Source organism: Sprattus sprattus, assembly GCF_963457725.1.
Source record: "Sprattus sprattus genome assembly, chromosome: 1".
NCBI classification, from domain to species: domain Eukaryota; kingdom Metazoa; phylum Chordata; class Actinopteri; order Clupeiformes; family Clupeidae; genus Sprattus; species Sprattus sprattus.
In genome coordinates this window covers 73,323,753-73,343,607 of record NC_137920.1, presented here as the reverse complement: position 1 = coordinate 73,343,607, position 19,855 = coordinate 73,323,753, and the positions used below count along the sequence as shown (strand labels likewise).

Below are 19,855 nucleotides of genomic sequence, written 5' to 3'. Positions count from 1 at the left end.
CGACGGGGTGGGTTGAGGTCAAGCCAACCAGATAAGTGAGTCCTGTCCTGCCTTGATTTAGCAATCTTGTTTCGTACTATTTCTATGCTAATCAAAGCTAGGCTTACAACTATAGGATACTTAAAACACAGCCCAAACAACATGACCTATGCTCAATCATTCCACTGCAAGCCACAACAGCTCTAGATAGGTTTAACGATCCCCCCCAGCTTCCAGTAGCAAGAACTATGTCAAGAGCTTTTTGCTCTGGGTGATATGATGAAAAGATGACATTTATGGACCATCCTAACCACTAAACGTTCTCAATGTAAACAAAGTGTCTGCAGACAATCAATGATGTAGGGCTCAGCATGATATCCTTCAGTTAGTTAGATTATGCTTTAAGTGCATTTGCCTGATCACACCTCAGTATGACTACCACCTGCATTACCAGCAGATATCTGATGAACAGCAGTGGGGCAACAATGGCACCTCAAACAAATATCTAAAGTCAATCATTATTGTTTCAAAGACAGCGGGGCCACTCAATATGATAATGTGTACATGCATCATGCTACGCAAACAGACTAGGGAGATGGAAAGGTGATAGAAAGAAAGAAGGCATGAAAGTTCTGGCCTGCAGAGAGAGCCAGTTTAGCAAGTAAAATGCCTTGTTTGTGCAAACTTACTTGGCCAATAAAACCTGATTCTGATTCTGATTGTGTCAAACAGGCAGAGGTGGCCAGCACAGACATGCAGGCCCTAACGTACACACTCACTTTCTTCACTTCTACACACACTAACACAAACACACACACACATACACGTACACCTACCCAGACAAAGAAAGGAGAAGACCCACTGGAGCACTGCAGCCGTCTGTAGCCTCCTATTCAGGGGCACATTTACGGGAGCAAACTCAACCTTCATGGTGTGTGGACGGAGTAAGGCAACCAACGCAGCCGGAGGCAGGCTGAGGTCTGACAGATCGACCTAGAGTCATGCTTCACCCTTCAGGGTCAAAGTCTGCACCGTAGCACCGTAACCCCTACACACACACATACACACACACACACACACACACACACACACACACACACACACACACACACACACACACACACACACACACACACACACACACACACACACACCTCCTCCTCTCTGTGTTACCTTACTCACTGTTTGCCTCTCACTCTCTCTGTCTGTCTCTTATCTTGGACATTCGTTCAATGCAAAGTTGAACAACCCAAGTGCACCTCTCTATCTCTACAATCAGACTTTTGACCTTGGGCATTGGATTAAGTCAAATGTCCTTCACACCGATTTATGAAGATGCAGGGGAGAGTGGGGTAAAATAAGCGAGTTTGTAAACTGGCCCACTTGTATCTGGGCAATCATACACAATATTTAATGTGACCCTAAATTTAGTTTGCATTCTACATTTTCATTTTTGTTGTGGAAGGAGGAACCATGTGAATGAAGTGGTCAGCATATTTTTTCACCCCAAAAAATCTATTTTCTGCCTGCCAAGTTTTTTTGGCATATCAGGTGAAATCAGTCTCACATCGAAACTAATGTATCTCGGTTTAAAAAAGTACCATGAGATATTTTGATTGCTGAGACATAAGATATTTGTGTGGCTCTGGGTTACCTGACTAAGCACTTTTCCCAAAATGGTGTGGCTGTGGAGTATAGAATCAGGCAAACCCCTGGGCCTGGGTAAGATGAGCCACCAGTTTACAAAATGGCATTCATTTTTTTTTTTTTTTTTTTTGCATCCTTGCCATGAATAACTTACATTATCTTTTATATTTTAGATGTAGCAATAACAGCGGCCATGTCACGTAATAACAGAAGAAAAACAGATAGGGCCTCTATAGTATACTGTTGCAGCCCTATAGTTGTGTTTACCTCCTTGTGGATGACATAGAAGTATCACTCTCGTTTTGCCATTTCGAATAGCATTTTCTGGACATACGAGACATGATAGTGTTTATGTCATTGGCCACGTTGGTTTGCAATTATAGAACATTATGTGACGTATTGCAATTTATATTGTTTATAGTATACTGTATGTCTCTAGCCTAAAAAATGTTTGCAAGACAGAGTCTACACCGAAAGTGAAAAACAAATAATCGTGCCTGTTCCTCTAAAGAAAACGTTTAATTAAATGTAAGACCTCCATGTTCATGTCTAATCCTACTTGGGAAACCATCTTCAGGTTTCACAACTGTAGACAAATTAGTTGAAATAGTTATTTCATGAACACCAGTAAAATCAGCAGAATTAACAATTGGAAATTATATTTAGAATTGTACTTTTAAATGGTTAAAACAACCATTTCCTCAGATGGCTCAATTACAGTAACCCTGTCAGCTCGATCAACTTACCCCTAACATGGGGCAATTTGAGCCACAAGACCACTTTGTTTCGGTTCCCATACTTTGTTGTCTATTTAAGTCACACTGCTAAGGTTTCAATTGATGGCACACATTTTGAGCTTGTGTTCATTAGTTGTATTTCTTTCTCATATTCACTGACTATAGATCTACTTAAGACATATTTTTAAAAGGACATTGCTATGTTACAGTAAAGCTATGTCAGCTCACAGTACTGTCAATGGGGAGTTAGCAGAGATTGTGTATAATTATCTGTGTGCAATTAGGAACACTGTCTGCTTTCCTAATGATGACTACGAGCAATGGTTGCACTTGTGCAACGGGGTTAATCAGTTCATAACTTCAAATTTTAAAGCTTGAAATGTATTGATAAATGTATTGATAAATGCAGGGACTATTAAGAGTACAGAGGAATCGGCAACAATGAAGTGAAACTTTTGATGCGCATTCACAGGCGGTGGATACGGAGGATTATGTAAACAGACTTCTGAATGCAACCATCTGCCCTGCCGCCCACAGATTATTATTAGCATTACAATGTGGCACAATCGGTGTCATAGCCTTTTCCTTTTATAAAAAATATAGGCTATATAACGACAGGGATTCGGTTTATAACGACGAATCCGCAGTGCATTATTTCTATTCAACTGAGCGCCCCGTTGATGACAGCGAATGGCAACCGAGTGCACGCCTCCTCCCCGCTGCAGAGTCTGCGTGCTGATGACGGCGCCAGGTGATGCAGCTCTAGTCCAATTCTGAGCATCTTCTCCATGTCTCCTGAGTGGATGCGGGCGGGGCTGCTTCAGTTAGCAGAATTTCAGAGTGCAGTGTAGCGAACACGGAGAGCCATACGGAGAGCCATAACGGAACAGATCACTGACTGTTTTTGTCCTCCACACGTTTTAAATTTACGACGTGGCAAACGGGACCCGTTGATGCGTAACTGCTTTAATGCGTTCAGTTTGGAAGTTCTTTCTTCGACGACATGGATTAAATTGCGAATCACTGTGAAATCACAACGGAGAATCAAAACATTGAAGACAGCGGACATCTTGAGCGCATACAGGAAGCTGGGCCTAGAGAGATCGGAATTGTAAAATCATCAATAATACGAGTAGGCTATTTGATCGTAGGCTACATCTGGCTGCGAGGTAATCTGTTTATTTGCCATCTCTCCTAACCTCAGTCATGGCGTGGCCCTGCATTACGCGGGCATGTTGCATGGCTCGCTTTTGGAATCAGCTTGATAAAGCTGACATTGCGGTGCCTATGGTTTTTACCAAGTACTCGGACCTGTCCGAGATGCAACATCTCCATTTGCAACATCCACAGAAGCAGTTGAATGCTCCTCTCCGATCCAGCGCGGTCGCCATAGAAAGGCAGCCTTCTCATAGGGAGAAACGGGATCCGAAGATTGAGGGAAAGGGGCCGCATACTACGGGGACCGCTGCAGCTGCGGATAAAGCGTGTGAATCAGTGTCGCGCCAGGACTACCAACCAAACTGGAGAGTTCGCCCGGAGCCAAGCTGTAAGCCCAGCTATGAGTACCACACGCCAGAAACTCCGTTCAACAACGAGACACAATATCAGAAAGATTTCAAACCTTGGCCCACCCCGAAAAGGGGTGACCATCCTTGGATCCAGAAACCTTGTCCCACTACATCAGTCGGAGATGACCGTGTACCCGACAGGTCAAAGCATGTCCATGCAGAAGTGGACAGCGGTGTAGAGAAGAGTGAAATCGCAGACAAGGTGCAGGAGAAGGAGATCATCTTAAATGAAAGGAAAAAGAGGCAGGTGGCGAAAGGGGAGAAGGTTGAAGGCGAGAAGAAAGTTGGCATGACTGTGGAAGGACGGCAACAAGGGGAGTCGACCGCAGAGGGCAAGCCGAGGGCAACAGTAGATGCCCTTAACATGCAGATCAAAGAAGGGGCGACTGGTGGCAGCTCGTACAGGTAGGTTTGTAACATAAAATATAGGCCTATGACATAAGTAACTGAAGTCAAATCAGTCTCCTGGAGGGAGTCATGACTGTAGAAAATATAAATTAAGCGTAACATAAATTGTTGTCAAAGGCCTGTCTTTTTGACACGAATAATAGTCCAGTTGATTGTTATTAGAAATGTTGTTCTGAGCTGTTTGTTAAGTTAGCATATCGCATTTTGCCTACCGTTAGGACCAAACTTCTGTGGTTGTGTCTGTGCTTGCTTTTTTGTACGTCTATGAGTAGATTACGCATAAAACCGTGCCATCATGTTTCTGTCATTTCTCGTTTCCTTGGGAGTCACAGCTTATCCACATACATTAGCACCCTTCAAACGGATATTGTAGACCTGTCACTTGGAGACACATGAAGTGCCCAGAATTACATTTATCCAATGTACGCGCCAGACTTTATCCCGAGCAGGAAACGCCTATTCAGACATGTAAATCTCCTCTCGGGGGGCTTGTGAATAATAAAATGTCATCTGTGCCTTTAGTATGCAAGGGGTGGGGGGAGTGCTAATCATAGGGCAGAGCAGTACAGTAACCTCCATTGCTGAGCCATTAAAGAGCGCACTAAAAATGATCGAATGGCTGAAAATGGGGCTGCGGCCATTGTCGTTAAAATGTGTAGTCATGGCAATAACAACAATGGCAACAATGGCTGTCAGCAAAGAATCCCATCTTTCTCCATTTGTACTTTTTCCATAGCTCATTTGCAGTTACCCCATCCATGTGGGTGAAGTGTGTAGCCTACTGATTGTTCACGAAGGCTTCACATAAGTGTAAGGCTGAACGTGAATATTGTGCATCTAATGACACCATCTCTGTTTTACTTTTTCTATTTTTCTGCAGAGGTGTCATCTATAGCCTTCGTTTGGTCTCTTTATGTTAAAGCAACACTACGGAGTTCTGTTCAAAAAACTAGTGAGCTAACTACCTAAAAGGAATGCAAAAACCTTGCTATCACCACCAACAGCCCAGTTGTCACTGATATTGTAAGCTTGCCAACACACTAACGGGTGTCTTTTGGCAGTATAGCTGGCACTGTCATGCTGTGAAAGCTTTTCTTCCATTTTTGCAGGGTATTCCAGCCCGGTATACAGAACTACATTGGGCATATTCTGGTTGTCTAGTGGGAAAGACACAGGTGTAAATCTGTCCTTCACATAACCATATGCTATCAAAATGTATTTGAAGATGGTACCAAAACTAGTTGCCTACAAAACCATACCTCAAAAAGTGTTAAATTGTTGCATTGTGTTACTTTAACAATCACATAAGTTATTGAAGTTATTTATTTAATATGCACGTTTATTAATGATGTAAAGTTTCAATACGACGTATTGGTAATATATGTTCTTTTATCAGTATTATACAAAGACTATTGCTTGAGGACCACAGCAGGGTCGTGGTGGGGTAGTGCAAAGGCCCATAGTATTTCCTTTCTTGTTCTAAGACATCTTATTTTCTAAGACATCTTATTTTTATTATTGAGGTTAGTGAAAGGTGCCAGTGCTTTCTGGCAGGGGCCAGAGTATGAGGAGGGCACAGCTGGGCACAGCTGGGCACAGCTGGGGTCAGCGCCGCCTTAACACTGGGATGACCTGGCAGCAGTCTGACCATGCTGAATCTGGTGTGTGTCTTTGGGTTACTGCTGGAGGGGAGAGCGGGTCAGCTGTGGGTCATTTTGCAGTGCACAGTTGAGTGGAGTTTAAAAATGCCACGAAGGCGGTAGAGCAGTCATAATCAGTGTTTATAGACACAACCAGTGTTCAGTCACAACCAGTGTTTGTAGTCACCACTAGTGTTCAGACACATTTATTGTTCATAGTCACAACCAGTGTCTGTAGTCACCACCAGTACGTATTTATAGACACATTTATTGTTCAAAGTCACAACCAGTGTGTCTGTAGTCACCACCAGTATTTATAGACACATTTATTGTTCAAAGCCACAACCAGTGTTCATAGTCACAACCATTGTTTGTAGTCACCACCAGTATTCATAGACACATTTAGTGTTCATAGTCACAACCAGTGTCCATTGTCACCACCAGTATTCATATAAGAACCAGTGGCCATGGTCAATCACGAAAAGTGCCAGTGGTCAGTCATAATTCTTTTTGTAGTTGATCAAACCTCAAGAGAGCTGTGAAGCAGTCATCGTGTCTCAGCAATGGGAAAAGGGATCTCGAGTACAATGCTGTAACACAAAGTGACAAGAGATGGAGCGATGCTTGACGGCCTCATAGTCGTCCACAGCTCTTCTTATGCAAGCACTTGATTCCACATTACCTCATTCCGACCTGATGTCTTGGTCAGTGCCATAACATCAGAATCAGAATCAGAAACGTTTTTTACTGGCAAGTAGGTTTACTGTGGTACATTGGTGCAAACAATAAACATACACAATAAACGATACACATTAAGTTATTTTTCAAACATAGGAAAAACAATATATAAAATATATTACAAAAAAAATCGTAATAAACAGAACTAAAGACTAAAAACAAACACAGTTTGTGACAATAAAACGAAATAATTCAAGTTGATTCGCAATAAATAGAATTAAAGACTAATTTGAGACTAAAAACAAACAGTGTACAACACACCGAGGCGGCCGTGCGAGGCGCCATCGCCGATGCTGTTTTTGCTAAATGTGACCATGTTCAAGCTTTATCAACAGGCCTGGTTCAGTAGCAAAATAAATACATTTGCTTCAGGACTTCACTAATCACTGCAGACACAGTGCAGGGGGTTTGTTATCCTGGGACTCTTAGCAGGTGATACATGGACTGCGCGACCTCAGGCGCAGTTTGGTTGGGTCATGTGTGATTAGATGACATTAACGTCTGAATGAGAGTGTTGTTGTGTGGCTGGGAAATAGTTAGATGAAAAGAAAACAAATAATAACGGAATATGGTCCTCGTCTGTAGTTTATTGGCCTGGAAAGGCAAGTGAAATGTTGGTGAGAATAAAATAAAATAAAGAGTTCTAGCTCTTGCAGAATTCTTGTGCATTTTCCTTTTAGATAGATAGATAGATAGATAGATAGATAGATAGATAGATAGATAGATGGATACTTTATTGATCCTGAGGGAAATTAAGGTCATCCAGTAGCTTTACTTACATACATTACATGAATCACAATAAATACAAAAACAATAACAATACACATAGGGAGAACATGTACACATGGGGGTGGGGTGTTTACATAAAACATATACATATAACATTTTGCATTACTTGTGACAGTGCTGCAAATAGTGGAAAGTTTTACGACATGTTCGATATTCTTGATGTAGTTTATAGACTTCATTGACCATGCTAAGCATAACCTGAACGCTCAGTGATGGATGTAGCACACTCAGGACATTCATTTCAAAGTCCTTAAGGGGGGCAACATGAATCAAGAAAACGTGTGCTAGCCGGATGAAGATATCATTACATATTCACAGAATCAGGATCTTGTTTTTATGTTATCATCCCAAAGCTTGCACAATGTTTTCAACCCCTCTGTTTTTGAAAGTGTTTTCTTTCATCATTTCTTAATTAAAAACCATGTTTATAGGACAGGATACTTGCGTATGTAGCCAACTAGTGGAGAAAAGATGTAGGCAGGTTCTTGGCAGCCTCTCGTGTTGGATTTTGATCAATCAAGACAATGACAAGAGCGCCAGAAGAGAAGCATTAGGGATGTAACTAAATGTCGGAACAGAGCGTGTTTGGAACTATTGGAAGCCCTCTCCAGATAATTTCAGGAGCAGCGTTTCCTGTTTGCGAATCAAAGGGTGACGCAGCACGATTTATCCAATATGTTATTTGCAATGTCTATCCATACTTATCTATGGCACGGCCATGCCTGCAGATTTAGTATTGAGAAACCCACTATTGCCTTGCCGTTTCTGAGTGTGGTTCAATTCAGAGTTTCTGAGTGTGATTAAATTCAAGGTTTCTAAGTGTGGTTACATTCAGAGTTTCTATGTGTGTTTACATTCAAAGTTTCTATGTGTGTTTACATTCAAAGTTTCTAAGTGTGGTTACATTCAGAGATTTTAAGTCTGGTTAAATTCAGAGTTTCTGAGTCTGGTTAAATTCAGAGTGTCTGAGTGTGGTTAAATCCAGAGTGTCTGAGTCTGGTTAAATTCAGACCGATTTCCAGCGTAATCCGATCACTTATCTGGGGGTGTACGTCGGCTTGCAGTCGGACTTCAGTCGGACACAGGAAATCTAGATTTGTGGAGTCACATGAATTGGATCTTCGATTGAAATATGACTACGCTCGGAAACTGGACACATGTGGCCGCACTGAGTGTCTGAGTCTGATTAAATTCAGAGTGTCTGAGTCTGGTTACATTCAGTTGTGTAGCAGAGCGCTGGCTGTAAGGGCCCCAGAACTCATGAAAAATCATGTCTGATTTCTTCTGCTCGTTCTAAACCGTGTTTGTGTGCTGGTGGGCCAGCATACAGTCTGTGGTTATTTCATCCTTTCAGCTCATCATTTGTAGCTTTTTCCACATCAAAGGTAGACTGTGAACTCGTTGACAGATGATGGATTAGTGAAGTGTGTCAATCCTGCATTGAGAGTGAAACACGAGAGCTTAGTCCACTGCCACCCACTCTGGCCTGCTCGTCCCTGCTCGTCCCTGTCTACGGTTACAGTTACGGTATGGATAATTCCACAGTTCTGCAGTGTCCTGTGAAACGGTACCAAGCACTCTCTGGGGTCCGTGCACACAGGAGTCATTGTTTTCAGTGTTACAGTAACCAGAATACACCAGTATAATGCTGAAGACCTGCTCTCTCTCTCTTTCTCTCTCCCTCTCTCTCTCTTTCTCTCTCTCTCTCTCTCTCTCGCTCTCTCTCTCTCTCTCTCTCTCTCTCTCTCTCTCTCTCTCTCTCTCTTTCTCTCTCTCTGTCTCTATCTATCTCTCCCCCCGTCCCTGACTCATCTTATCCTTGTTCCATCTCTCTCGGTTTCTCTCTCTCCCTTCCTCTCTCTCTCTCCCCCCTTCCTCCATCTCCCCTCCTCAAATCAAATCAAAAATGTATTATTGTCATGAATGAATGAATGTATCTCTGCAAAAGATTAAGCCGTTGGGATGATAGAAAACAGGCACACCTTTTGTTGCTGTTGTCTGCACTACTTAGTTGAAAAACACAAGCCTTATTTGTGGTAAATAACATTCAGTCGTCTATCAACATTTCAGTTCTCTTGTCATTGACTCACAGTACTATATCCAAATCATTTTAATAGTCAATGAAATGGCACAGAAATATTTGACTGTGTTCTGTATTTTATAGAGTACAAGAATGGGAGCATTCAGAGAATGCAAACCTCTGCCTTGTGACCTTGACCTTTGACCTTGACATCTGGAAATCTAATCAATTATTGCCATTATATTACCCAATCTCCCCACAAAGTTTGATGGAAATCGGTCCGTGCGTTTCTGTGTAATCCTGCTGACAAACAAACAAACATACAGGGGTGAAAACATAACCTCCTTGGCGGAGGTAAAAATTGTCCTGCACAGTTATATCCTCTGCAGTCATTTTAGTCTGATTTTACAGTCCCTCTCTCCTGCTCCTGCCCCGCCCCACCCCCGCCCCTCACTGGTCTAGTGTCCACGGATTGTGTAAGGAGTTCTCAGGCTCTCGTATCTTCAGTTGTTTGGGCATTCCAGTGGACTCCATTCCTCTTACGTAACCACTCAGTGCGGTTTAACTTCACTTGGTAGTAATATGGCACGCCACCCTTCAAATCAGCAGTCGTCATCTTTTACAACCTCCAAGGGCGATTGAAACAGTTGAGCAACATGATATATAACGGGTCACTTCAGTCAAAGAATGCCTGGAAACTGTGCATTATTTCATATATATAACGTTTAGAGTACATAAAGTATATATCCCATATATCCTTTCAGAGAGAGTGACTTTTGGCAATCCTACTTACGGATGAAGTACTAGTACTCAAAGCTCCATACTCAGCTCTCTGGAGGAAAAAGACTGGATCCGTCGGTCTGTCCGTCCGTCCGTCCGTCCGTCCGTCCGTCCGTTTGTCTGTCTGTCCGTCTGTGTGCATGTACTGTAGTCCCTGGCGTGACCTGTCTGTGCCATCCTTGTCCAGTGACACATGAGCCCTGCCACCCCTACAGGCCGTGGCATGAGGCCCCAACCCAGCTGTGCAGTGGGCTTAAGGCAGCTGCTTGGTTCCGCGTTGGTGTTACATTGTTGCGCAAAGTTTACTCATAGCAATTCATGCTCCCTTAGTGGTTGCGGGTGTTGCCAAACAATTCACACCCAGAACAATAGGCTTGCGTAAAAAATGGTGCAAGGGGCTTGCGCGGCCTCTTGCGCTTGCGCTTGCGCTTACGTCTCTGACCATAAATCAGGCTTTACATGTTGCGACTGTCAGGTGATGAGGAGCCAGGTAGCCCACCACCACCCTTGTGACCCAGGTCACTCCACCTGTGTGTTAAGATGGCAGGGAGAGAGACATGCGAGTTGATGCGAGTCGAGTGCATCACAGAGTGTTGCTTGAGTTGTTCTTCAGCCTTTCGTGTCAGTGTTTCCCATGCCTGCCCGTACTGTGGGTGACTCAGGCGGTACGGGGAGTCTAGTGAATGCAGGGGCTGCCCAGGACATGAGGTATCGGTTGCGACATCAAAGACAAGACTTTCCTTTCAGGTTATCTTTCTTACACTTATGTGCATAGATACAGACATAGACACATGCACACAAATAAACACACACACACACACACACACATGCAGACAAATACACACACACAGACACACACATGCACACACACATGCACACAAATACATATTATCTTTCTGTTTTCCCTTATTCCGTATATAGACAGAGGTTGGGAAAATAGAGGTAATTTGCTAGTTTCTTTCGTTGTTTGGTTGAAATGAGTGTGTTCACTTTGTGCCGTTATACATTGGTTGTGCAGCAAATACTCATCTTGCTTCGATCTTCATGTTCTCATGTTGTTTTCCATATACATTTACGTACGTCACATAGAATAATAGATAATAAACGAACTGTTACGCTTTATTTCTGCTTGTCCACATTTCCCGAGATTTCTCTCTAGTGGGAAGGTTTTGGGATTTGACCCATTTCTGTTCAGCCTCAGAGGAAACTGAATCTGTCGGGGCTTGTTGTACTGTATATCCCTGGGTGTCCTCCAGTGCTGTTCAGCCTCAGAGGGCTGAATCTGTGATAGCCTGTAATAGTGTTAGCTAATCAATGTAGGGCCTTTAGTGCATCCAAGGTAATGCAATGATGCAACCTTCGCTCACTGCAAGAGGTTTCCCTTCCACTCCCCTGACTGTGTTCCTCCTCGGGTTAATAGGCTCCCTGTCTGGCTCTGGATCTTTACACAGGAAATTAAATTAGATTCAATGAAAATATGATGAGAAAGGGAAGGGAAAAAATAAGGGCTAACGATGTTAAAAAAAAAGACCTTAGAATGAGTTGCCTTTTTATTATTTATTGGTCTAGGCATCCTGTCTTTTTCTCCTCTCCTACAGAAGCAAAACAACAGGGCAGTTTGTTGAGTAACAACCCAGCATGCTGAAACATTCTTTTATCTCTAATTACTATCTGCGTTATTGAGAAACAGGGCAGTTTGTTGAGTAACAAAAATAGAGTAAAATTCTTTTATCTCTAATTACTATCTGCGTTATTGAGTGTCTCCGTGGCGATAACGCGATCTGTGTGCTGTGCTGTGGGCCAACAGGACAGAGTTCAGAGCCTACACAGATTCCAAACCAGCCAAGCTCATCAGGGCCAAGTCCCAGTACCTGCCCCCGGACGACAAGACCAACCTGGAGACCAGCTACAGCGCCACCTATAAGGGAGAGCAGGCCAAGCTGCGGCCGAAGGACAACAAAGTGATTGACAGGAGGAGGATACGGTCCCTGTATTCCGAACCCTACATAGAGAGCAGTAAGGTGGTACGTACATACTGTTTTTTTTTTTTACTTTTAAAATAATAAATATAATAAATAATGTTTTTGTTTTTACTCTACAAAGAGCCCAGTAAAATATGTACCCACTGTCCCGAACCTTGGAAAGATTAAAGAAAAGTAACTACAAGCTTTTTTTGAACTGGAGTCCAGTAAGGTGAGTATATGCTGTTTGGAACCCTAAGAAGAGCTAAATAATCTAAGTACACGCCTAACTGTAAATCAGAACAGTTAAACATGGCCACCTTGATCTTCATAGAGCGCCTGACATTTAGTAGTGAAGGATGTCGTATCTGTTCGGTGTTCAATGTCTTGGGGGGCAACAGTGGTACAGGAGGTAGAGAAGTCGTTTAGTAATCAGAAAGTTGCTAGTTCGATTCCCTGTCGAAGCGTCCTTGAGCAAGACACTGAACCTCTAATTGCTCCTGATGTGCAGTGTGCCATCAGTGTAAATGTAAATGTGAATACATCCTTGTTAGTCGCTTTGGATAAAAGCGTCTGCTAAATGACTAAATGTAAATGTAAATGTCTTAAGTGCTCTGGTCACACCACCACACACACTACCACTTTATATGCATTGCACCAACAGGAGTCCATAGGATGAGGTATGGTTGGTATGGTAGAACTTTTTGTCTTTTTGTTTTCACCCGCTATTCAAAACCACACAAGCGATCCATGCTCACATAACAAAGTAGATCCCCTCAGCTCTGTTTAAAGAACAAAAAGGGTTTTGTCAACAGTCTCAGTTTGACAAGGTGTGTCCCTCCTCCCCCCCCCCCCCCCCCCCCCCCTGTTGTTCTGCCCCTCTAGGTGGAGAAGCCAATCGTCCAGCGATCCAAACCCAAGCGGTCCGGAGCCACTATGGCCACGTTATCGAGCCAGGGCAAGGCCGTGAAGAAGCAGCCCAAAGAGAAGCAGACGGCCGCGCTGCGCGGCTCCAGGAAGAAGGCCTCCGAGAACCAGCCCCTGCCCCGGCCAGAGGGAGGAGACAAGGAGAAAAGTAAAGAGATGAACAACAAACTGGCTGAGGCAAAAGAGTAAAAACCATTGCACTTCTCCTCTAACTTCTTCCTTTAACGCTTCCTCGGAAAGATGAAAGTGAAGGTTGCAGAGTTTTAGTAATCAGGGGTTCTCCACCCCTCCCCTCCCCCCTCCATTTTTATTATTCGGTGTGTAGAACTGTCTTTCCCTCCTTTTTCTTCTCCTCCTTCTGTCTCCATTACCATGACCCCGTTCCGCGGCTTTCTACTCTGACTCTGTGGTTTGTGTAGTAAATATCAGGATTAGACGTCACTGTTTGATTTTATTTCCACAGACTTACATTGCATTAGTAGTGAGAGGGGGCGTGTGTGTGGCCCCACCCTCTCCTCTTGCGTCCATTATGACTGTTACACTGTTTCCATGGCTACGGGCTGCTTGGTTAGCCAATGGATGGGGGAGCTTGCGTTTGCATGAGGGGCCATGGACGAGCTTCTGTGTGCAGTTTGGCAGCCAATGAACTGCACAGATTGCTTTGCCACATTTATCAAGGGTTCATTTAAAACATCATGGTACCTATTCATTCTCTGATCTAAGTTACTAGTTAAGACACTAGTTAACACTGAAATGATATGCAATGACAAAAAAAAACTCATCTGCGCCCTCTATTGGTCTGGAAGACTTTGATAAATGTGCCGCTTGGTTGTGTATGCAGGGGATATTGATGTGAATCTGTGCCTGCTTTTCTTCTCATCAGTGTTGCTTTCTTTCTTGTGGGATGCCCAAAAGCCCATAGACATTGTCTTTTGTCATCCAAGGTTTTCATCACTTTGCCATTTACATTCTCAGTTGCACTGTCTGTGTGCGGTCACCTATTTCAATGCTATTTCTGTGTTCTTGGAAGAGGCTGGTGTGCAATACTGTAGAGCAGAGTGTCTTTACCAGTGATAGTGTCCCACAGCTCGATTATTCGTTGCTTAACGTCACTTGAGAATTAGGATTTAGACAAGTGATCTTGTAAATGCAAGCACTGCCAAGTAGCCAACGGCGTTTTACATTATATTCTACTGTGTGTCTTTTCAAGATATTGTAGTGTAGAATTGAATGTACTGTATTGTATTGTAACACTGATCAAATTAATGAGTTTAAATGATTTGGTATAATAGGGGTTTAGTATAATACACATTCTGTAAATTCTTTGTGGAAAATCTTGAAGTGTATTTATTTCAAGCTGAGACAGTCAACATTTCGATCCCATATACAAACACAGATTTACTGGACAACGTTCATTCCCCAACAGTGATCACTCACACACACACACACACACACACACACACACACACACACACACACACACACATACAAGCATTGAGATATATATATACCCACACGATCAAGACCACTATTTTCAAAGAAGACTGAAAAAGTTGATTTGAAGTCAACGCATATTTTGGATTTTGCTTATGCATTATATATCTATTTATCTATCTATCTCTCTCTCCCTCTCTCTCTCTCTATCTATCTATCTATCTATTTATAGATCTATCCACATATTGATTTGTCCATGTATTTATTTTTCCATGTATTTATTTGTTGAACCATTTATTTATGTGTGTTTATTTATTTATTTAAGTATTTATTTAAACCCATGCTTCAAGACATCATGTATTTACTATGTATTTTTCTTTTTCTCTCACTGGAGAACTATGTTGATGGCAAACAATGTGTGCTAATTCTTCTCTTTGTTGTATCGAATGCCATGATGTGATGGTAAGTTGAATGCTGTTAGTATGGTATGCTTTTCAACACTGATTTTTTTTCTGTTTGTGTGTTTCCTGAATGCATGTTTATTTTGGTCTTCGGTGGGGCCAAAATAAAGAAATAATTTGCCTTGCCAAAGGATGTTAAGCCTGTCAATGCATGGGTGCTTTTCACAAGATAGCCATTGTATGTACAGTTCCCCCTCAACCACATCACTCGAAACACCTTGAAGTCATAGCCACTCGGCTCTCAGTGTGCGACCTGAGACATCTTGACTGGAGTTGGATGACCGTGTCATGGGAGTGTCTGCATTTGCTGTAAGGTTACCCAGCATGCAATTCATTCTGGAAGTAATGATTCCAGAGTTACTCACCAACTTCACCACAGGGATGGGCGGATCTCAAGGGGCTAATGATGGGTCATTAGTCCTGCTATTTATTCTGCTTAAGGCCTGATAGCAGTCCCATCACGCGTGACCGTACATCTAAACTGGTTCCATGCATCTCCAATGGCAACCAAAAGGGCAAACATTTGGGGAACTTGGTTAGACATTTGCTTTTTGCTTTTTTATTTATTTATTTTTCATTCATAAGCTGCCGCATCTCACTTCACCCTCTCTCCCTATCGGACATCCTCTCCGCTGTGATGGTCCGTGGTTCCTCCTCTTCATCTTCCTCTTCCTCTACCTCCTGAAAAAAACCAAACCCAAACAAGGACAAACGTGTGCAGTCCTCGTGTCCTGTTTGTAACATCCAGACCATTCTCTGAATCCGCCCCACTCGTTTGTGAGCTAGGGTGGTACAGCCCTTTGACATGACTCAGTTCATGAGGAGGTAGACGAGAAGGTGGAGGAGTGGGAGAAAGGAGAGGAAAAGGAGGTGCTGTGCGTGTGTGTGTAGCCAGCCAAGACTTTGCATATCACAATACGGTGCTATTGCCGAACCAGTCACTGAGAGAAGGAAAGGGGAGGAAAGAAAGTCATTTTCTGTAAATGGGACAAAATTTATGTGACAATGTGCTTCTGTTTGCTCTGCTTGCTTACACTTATACTATTATGTTATTAATAAATGCAAAAGCAGAAAAAAAGCCGCTGTTGTGGTCCATTTTTGTTGACATTCAGAATGGACGGTAGTTGTGGGAGAGTTTGTGTGAGGTTCCGACTTCGTACATGTTTGTGTTTTGAAACTAGTTGTTTGTGTGAACTAGTAGACATTGCTTGTGTATGTAAGTCCACATGGAAGAGAACTCTTAAGGCCACTTAAAGCTTAAAGTCTTAGTTTAGTTTTCATAGTTTAGTATTCATGCAGTGCAAAGAACTCTCTCACAGGCTTTGGCATCCTTTTAAAACTCTTCCATATTGCTGTGAGGTGAAATCCCAGAAATATATTATTATGCATTTCCTTTCAATATATTTCCAGAGCGTATTCACCTTGGTTTAACAGCAATATGTATGTTTATATCAGGATGGGATGCACTTCATTCTTGGCACCAGAGGTTATGTACCAAAAAGTAGTTTACAGAAACTGTATTTAAGAAAAGAATTCACACAAAGAATTTAATTCCACTGAGTTTGATTCAGAGAAAAAAGACATTTCATTCAACTGTTACCCCTTCCGATTATTGACATTTCTCAAAGTAGATCCCATGCAATGTTTACACTATATCATGAATTGGCTTTGACTCGTGTCCTTTTTCTGATGTTTGTTTGACAAAATGGCTGTGCTGTGGATTTGAGATCTCCCCTTAGCTAACGCGTGGCCTTCTCGTCCCATTCTGAAGGGTTGTGCTAAAACAGTACCACTACATACAACTCGTTCAGCCCATCCGCGATTTCGGTTGGGTGCAGACCCTTAAGCAACACCTCTGGGGCTGCACTCTCCCTAACCCAAGGTAATGCAAAAATCATTCCCAGGCAAAAAAAGCTCCCTTTTACCATATGCTCTTGATTCTCTTTCTCTCGCTCTCTCTCTCTCTCTCTCTCTCTCTCTCTCTCTCTCTCTCTCTCTCTCTCTCTCTCTCTCTCTCTCTCTCTATGATGATCTGCTTTGTCCAGACATGATGAGGTATAGCTGATGTTGTTTCTTGCTGTGCGACCTGTTTTCAGGTTCATCTTAAGGCGTTTCTCTCTCTCTTACATTCTCTTCCATATGGAAACTACAGTTCCCAGAGGGCAGTGTGAGCTAGAGTGCAGAGTGTCTGCCATCTTATGACTCATTACGGCTCTCTTATGGTTGCCCTTACTGTGATGTGAACCCAACCATGAGACAGACAGCGTCTGAAATAGGTCAATGGAAGGCTAAATGCATGACCTGGTTTACTTCTCTGTAATATTGGGCAGCTCAGAGGTCAAAAGCTATAGCCGTTCATCTGAATGCAGATCCATGTGTCGGTTACGTGTTTTGATATAACGCAAATATATCACATTTATTGGAAATGTTGCACAATATGTTTAATCCATGGCCTGCAGTATTTTACAACAATGTTTTGTTGTAAACAGTCAACCTCTCCACAAAGTCCTGTTACCCCATAGTCCATAGCCCTCCATGTAGTTCTGGTACCCCATAGTACATGTTCCTCCACGTACGTAGTCCTGTTTCCCCATAGTACATGTTCCTCCATGTAGTCCTGTTACCTCATAGTCCATAGCCCTCCCATGTAGTCCTGTTACCCTGTCAGGTATGGTACTTGCAGTGCTTGAACCAAAAACTGAATGTGACTTGAATGGGACAGTTGAATATTTGCGAGGTAAATTAACACTACCTCTAGAATATCTGTCCAGACTGCATGCCTGTGCTTCAGCGTAAGCAGCTTGAAACGCCTATGGGTAGAGCCAGATGTTAGGGCTTACCTACTATATGTCCAAGCGTGGGGGGGGGGGGGGGGGGGGTCTTCATGTGGGTGTAGGTATGGCTGTGATGGAAGCAGCGTTGACCAACTGTGTTCTTATAACTTTTGTCTTTGTCTTCTCCTTCTCCCCCGTAATGCCGTAACGTCGCGCCCCGGCTGTTTCTACCGCTGCCGCCTCCGATGCCTTCCCAGAGAGCTCAAGGTCGATGTTCACCAGCGACCCCGTGATCATAATTCCCCGAGTTCCCCTGGAGGAGAGTCGGATCCACTGGTGGAAAGACCCCAACCTCGCCGGACCGGGGGAGTAGTACGCTTCGCCCCGGACGTGAAGTAGGCGGTAGCGGGGCTCCACGGGGGGTCCACGGCAGGCCCAACAACCCTGGTGCCAGTGTGTGTGTGTGACATCAGGGTTGCATGTGTACTGTGAGACGGCACATTAGACAACACGGTACTGTATGTGTATGCTGTATATTGATCTATTGCAAGGTACTGACAGAAAGCATTTCTGAATGACAGAAAGAAAAAAAATGCTTGTATCGGTTGCTGCTTTTCAAAGAGAAAGATTGGACTGATTGTCTGACTGGTCGATTGAGTGGTTGTTGGATTGATAAACTTGATTGATTGATTGCAAATATAAAGGTGCTAAATCCCATTTATGATACGTGCTCCAGATTCAAAGATGTTCTGTCATTGATAATAATATATATATAGTCACGCCATACCATAAAGTGCTTCCTTAATATCTCCCATGACGGAACAGTGCAAAATTCTACTGCTAATAAACGTTAATGAATTAATAATGAAGGTCTGTGTCCTTTTCCGTTGACTTTCCTTAAACCACCCCATTGCATGCAGCACCAAAAGTATTCACAGACATTAGCATTCGTAAATAAGTCAGTTGTTGCTCTATTCAGGGCGCTCAATACATCGTTGGGTCGATGCTGTAATGAAACAGTTGAGAAGAATGAGGGCCAGCAGTCTATGAATGGCCCCTCTACTACTACTACTACTGTTGACACTAGTATCATTATCATTGTAGTAACCTTATATGATGGTGCTTATTTTATTTAAGATAAACCAAACTCAATGGAGAGGACCGCCGCAACAGTATTTAATGCAGAATTCTTTGAGGATTTTGTTGAACATAACTTATATGAGAGGTTATTGGGATAGTAAGCCATACACCTTGCTGATTGATTTTCTTGCAAATAATTATAAAAAATTGACATATCAAGGATAGCTCTAGCACTCAGATTGTCAGTGGTTCATAAGGATATGGTGCACTTTGATCATATAGGTGCCGTCATTACAGACACTCAGTTATTGTCTTAAAGCCTTGGCTGAGTTTAATCATTTTCCTCTCCTGGATTCATGTGTATACGACTTTCATACTATAACAAAAGCACCAGCTATAATTATAATAAGGTCCACTATCAGGTGACGAAAGTCAGCTGAAATAACACTCAAACAGACTGCTTATGTAACTGGGTTCCAACATAAAACACATCCACTTCCTCTCCGTCTGACATCCTCGGGACTGCTGAGGCGTGCCACTTTCATCTCTCTGTCATCTCAGATGTGGAGGATACAGGCGTGCCACGTGACTGTGTGTGTGTGTGTGTGTGTGTGTGTGTGTGTGTGTGTGTGTGTGTGTGTGTGTGTGTGTCTGTGTGTGTGTGTGTGTGTGTGTGTGTATGTTTGTGTGTGTGTGTGTGTGTGTGTGTGTGTGTGTGTGTGTGTGTGTGTGTGTGCGTGTGTGTGACTGTGGCTATGAAAAGGCTTCTGGGATTTCAAACTGAGGATCTGTCAGCCCTGTTTCAGTGATGCTTCATTTCCTTTAGTGTGCATCACACACACACACACACACACACACACACACTCCCTTTGACAGCTCTTGCCTAAGCCAATGGCCTGCTCTGACTGATCT

General features: G+C 43.0%; 2 protein-coding genes across 2 annotated transcripts in view; one reads left to right on the top strand and one right to left on the bottom strand.

Moving 5' to 3' along the window:
• The window catches only part of mogat2 (monoacylglycerol O-acyltransferase 2), a gene marked incomplete at both ends in the record, with an annotated part of 16,537 nt that extends 15,628 nt beyond the window's left edge, over positions 1–909 (bottom strand). Inside the window, one exon of the mRNA XM_080856652.1 lies at positions 816–909. Coding sequence (XP_080712778.1) covers positions 816–909 — 94 coding nt within the window. The remainder of the gene's footprint in view (positions 1–815) is intronic.
• Positions 910–3,569: 2,660 nt separating this feature from the next.
• map6a (microtubule-associated protein 6a) lies at positions 3,570–18,262 on the top strand (the record flags this gene model as incomplete). The annotated part of the gene is made up of 5 exons (XM_080846675.1): positions 3,570–4,336; positions 12,114–12,330; positions 13,153–13,379; positions 16,861–16,971; positions 18,121–18,262. The coding sequence occupies 5 exons, from the start codon at positions 3,570–3,572 to the stop codon at positions 18,260–18,262; spliced, it is 1,464 nt and encodes a 487-aa protein (XP_080702801.1).
• Between the last annotated feature and the right edge of the window lie 1,593 nt (positions 18,263–19,855).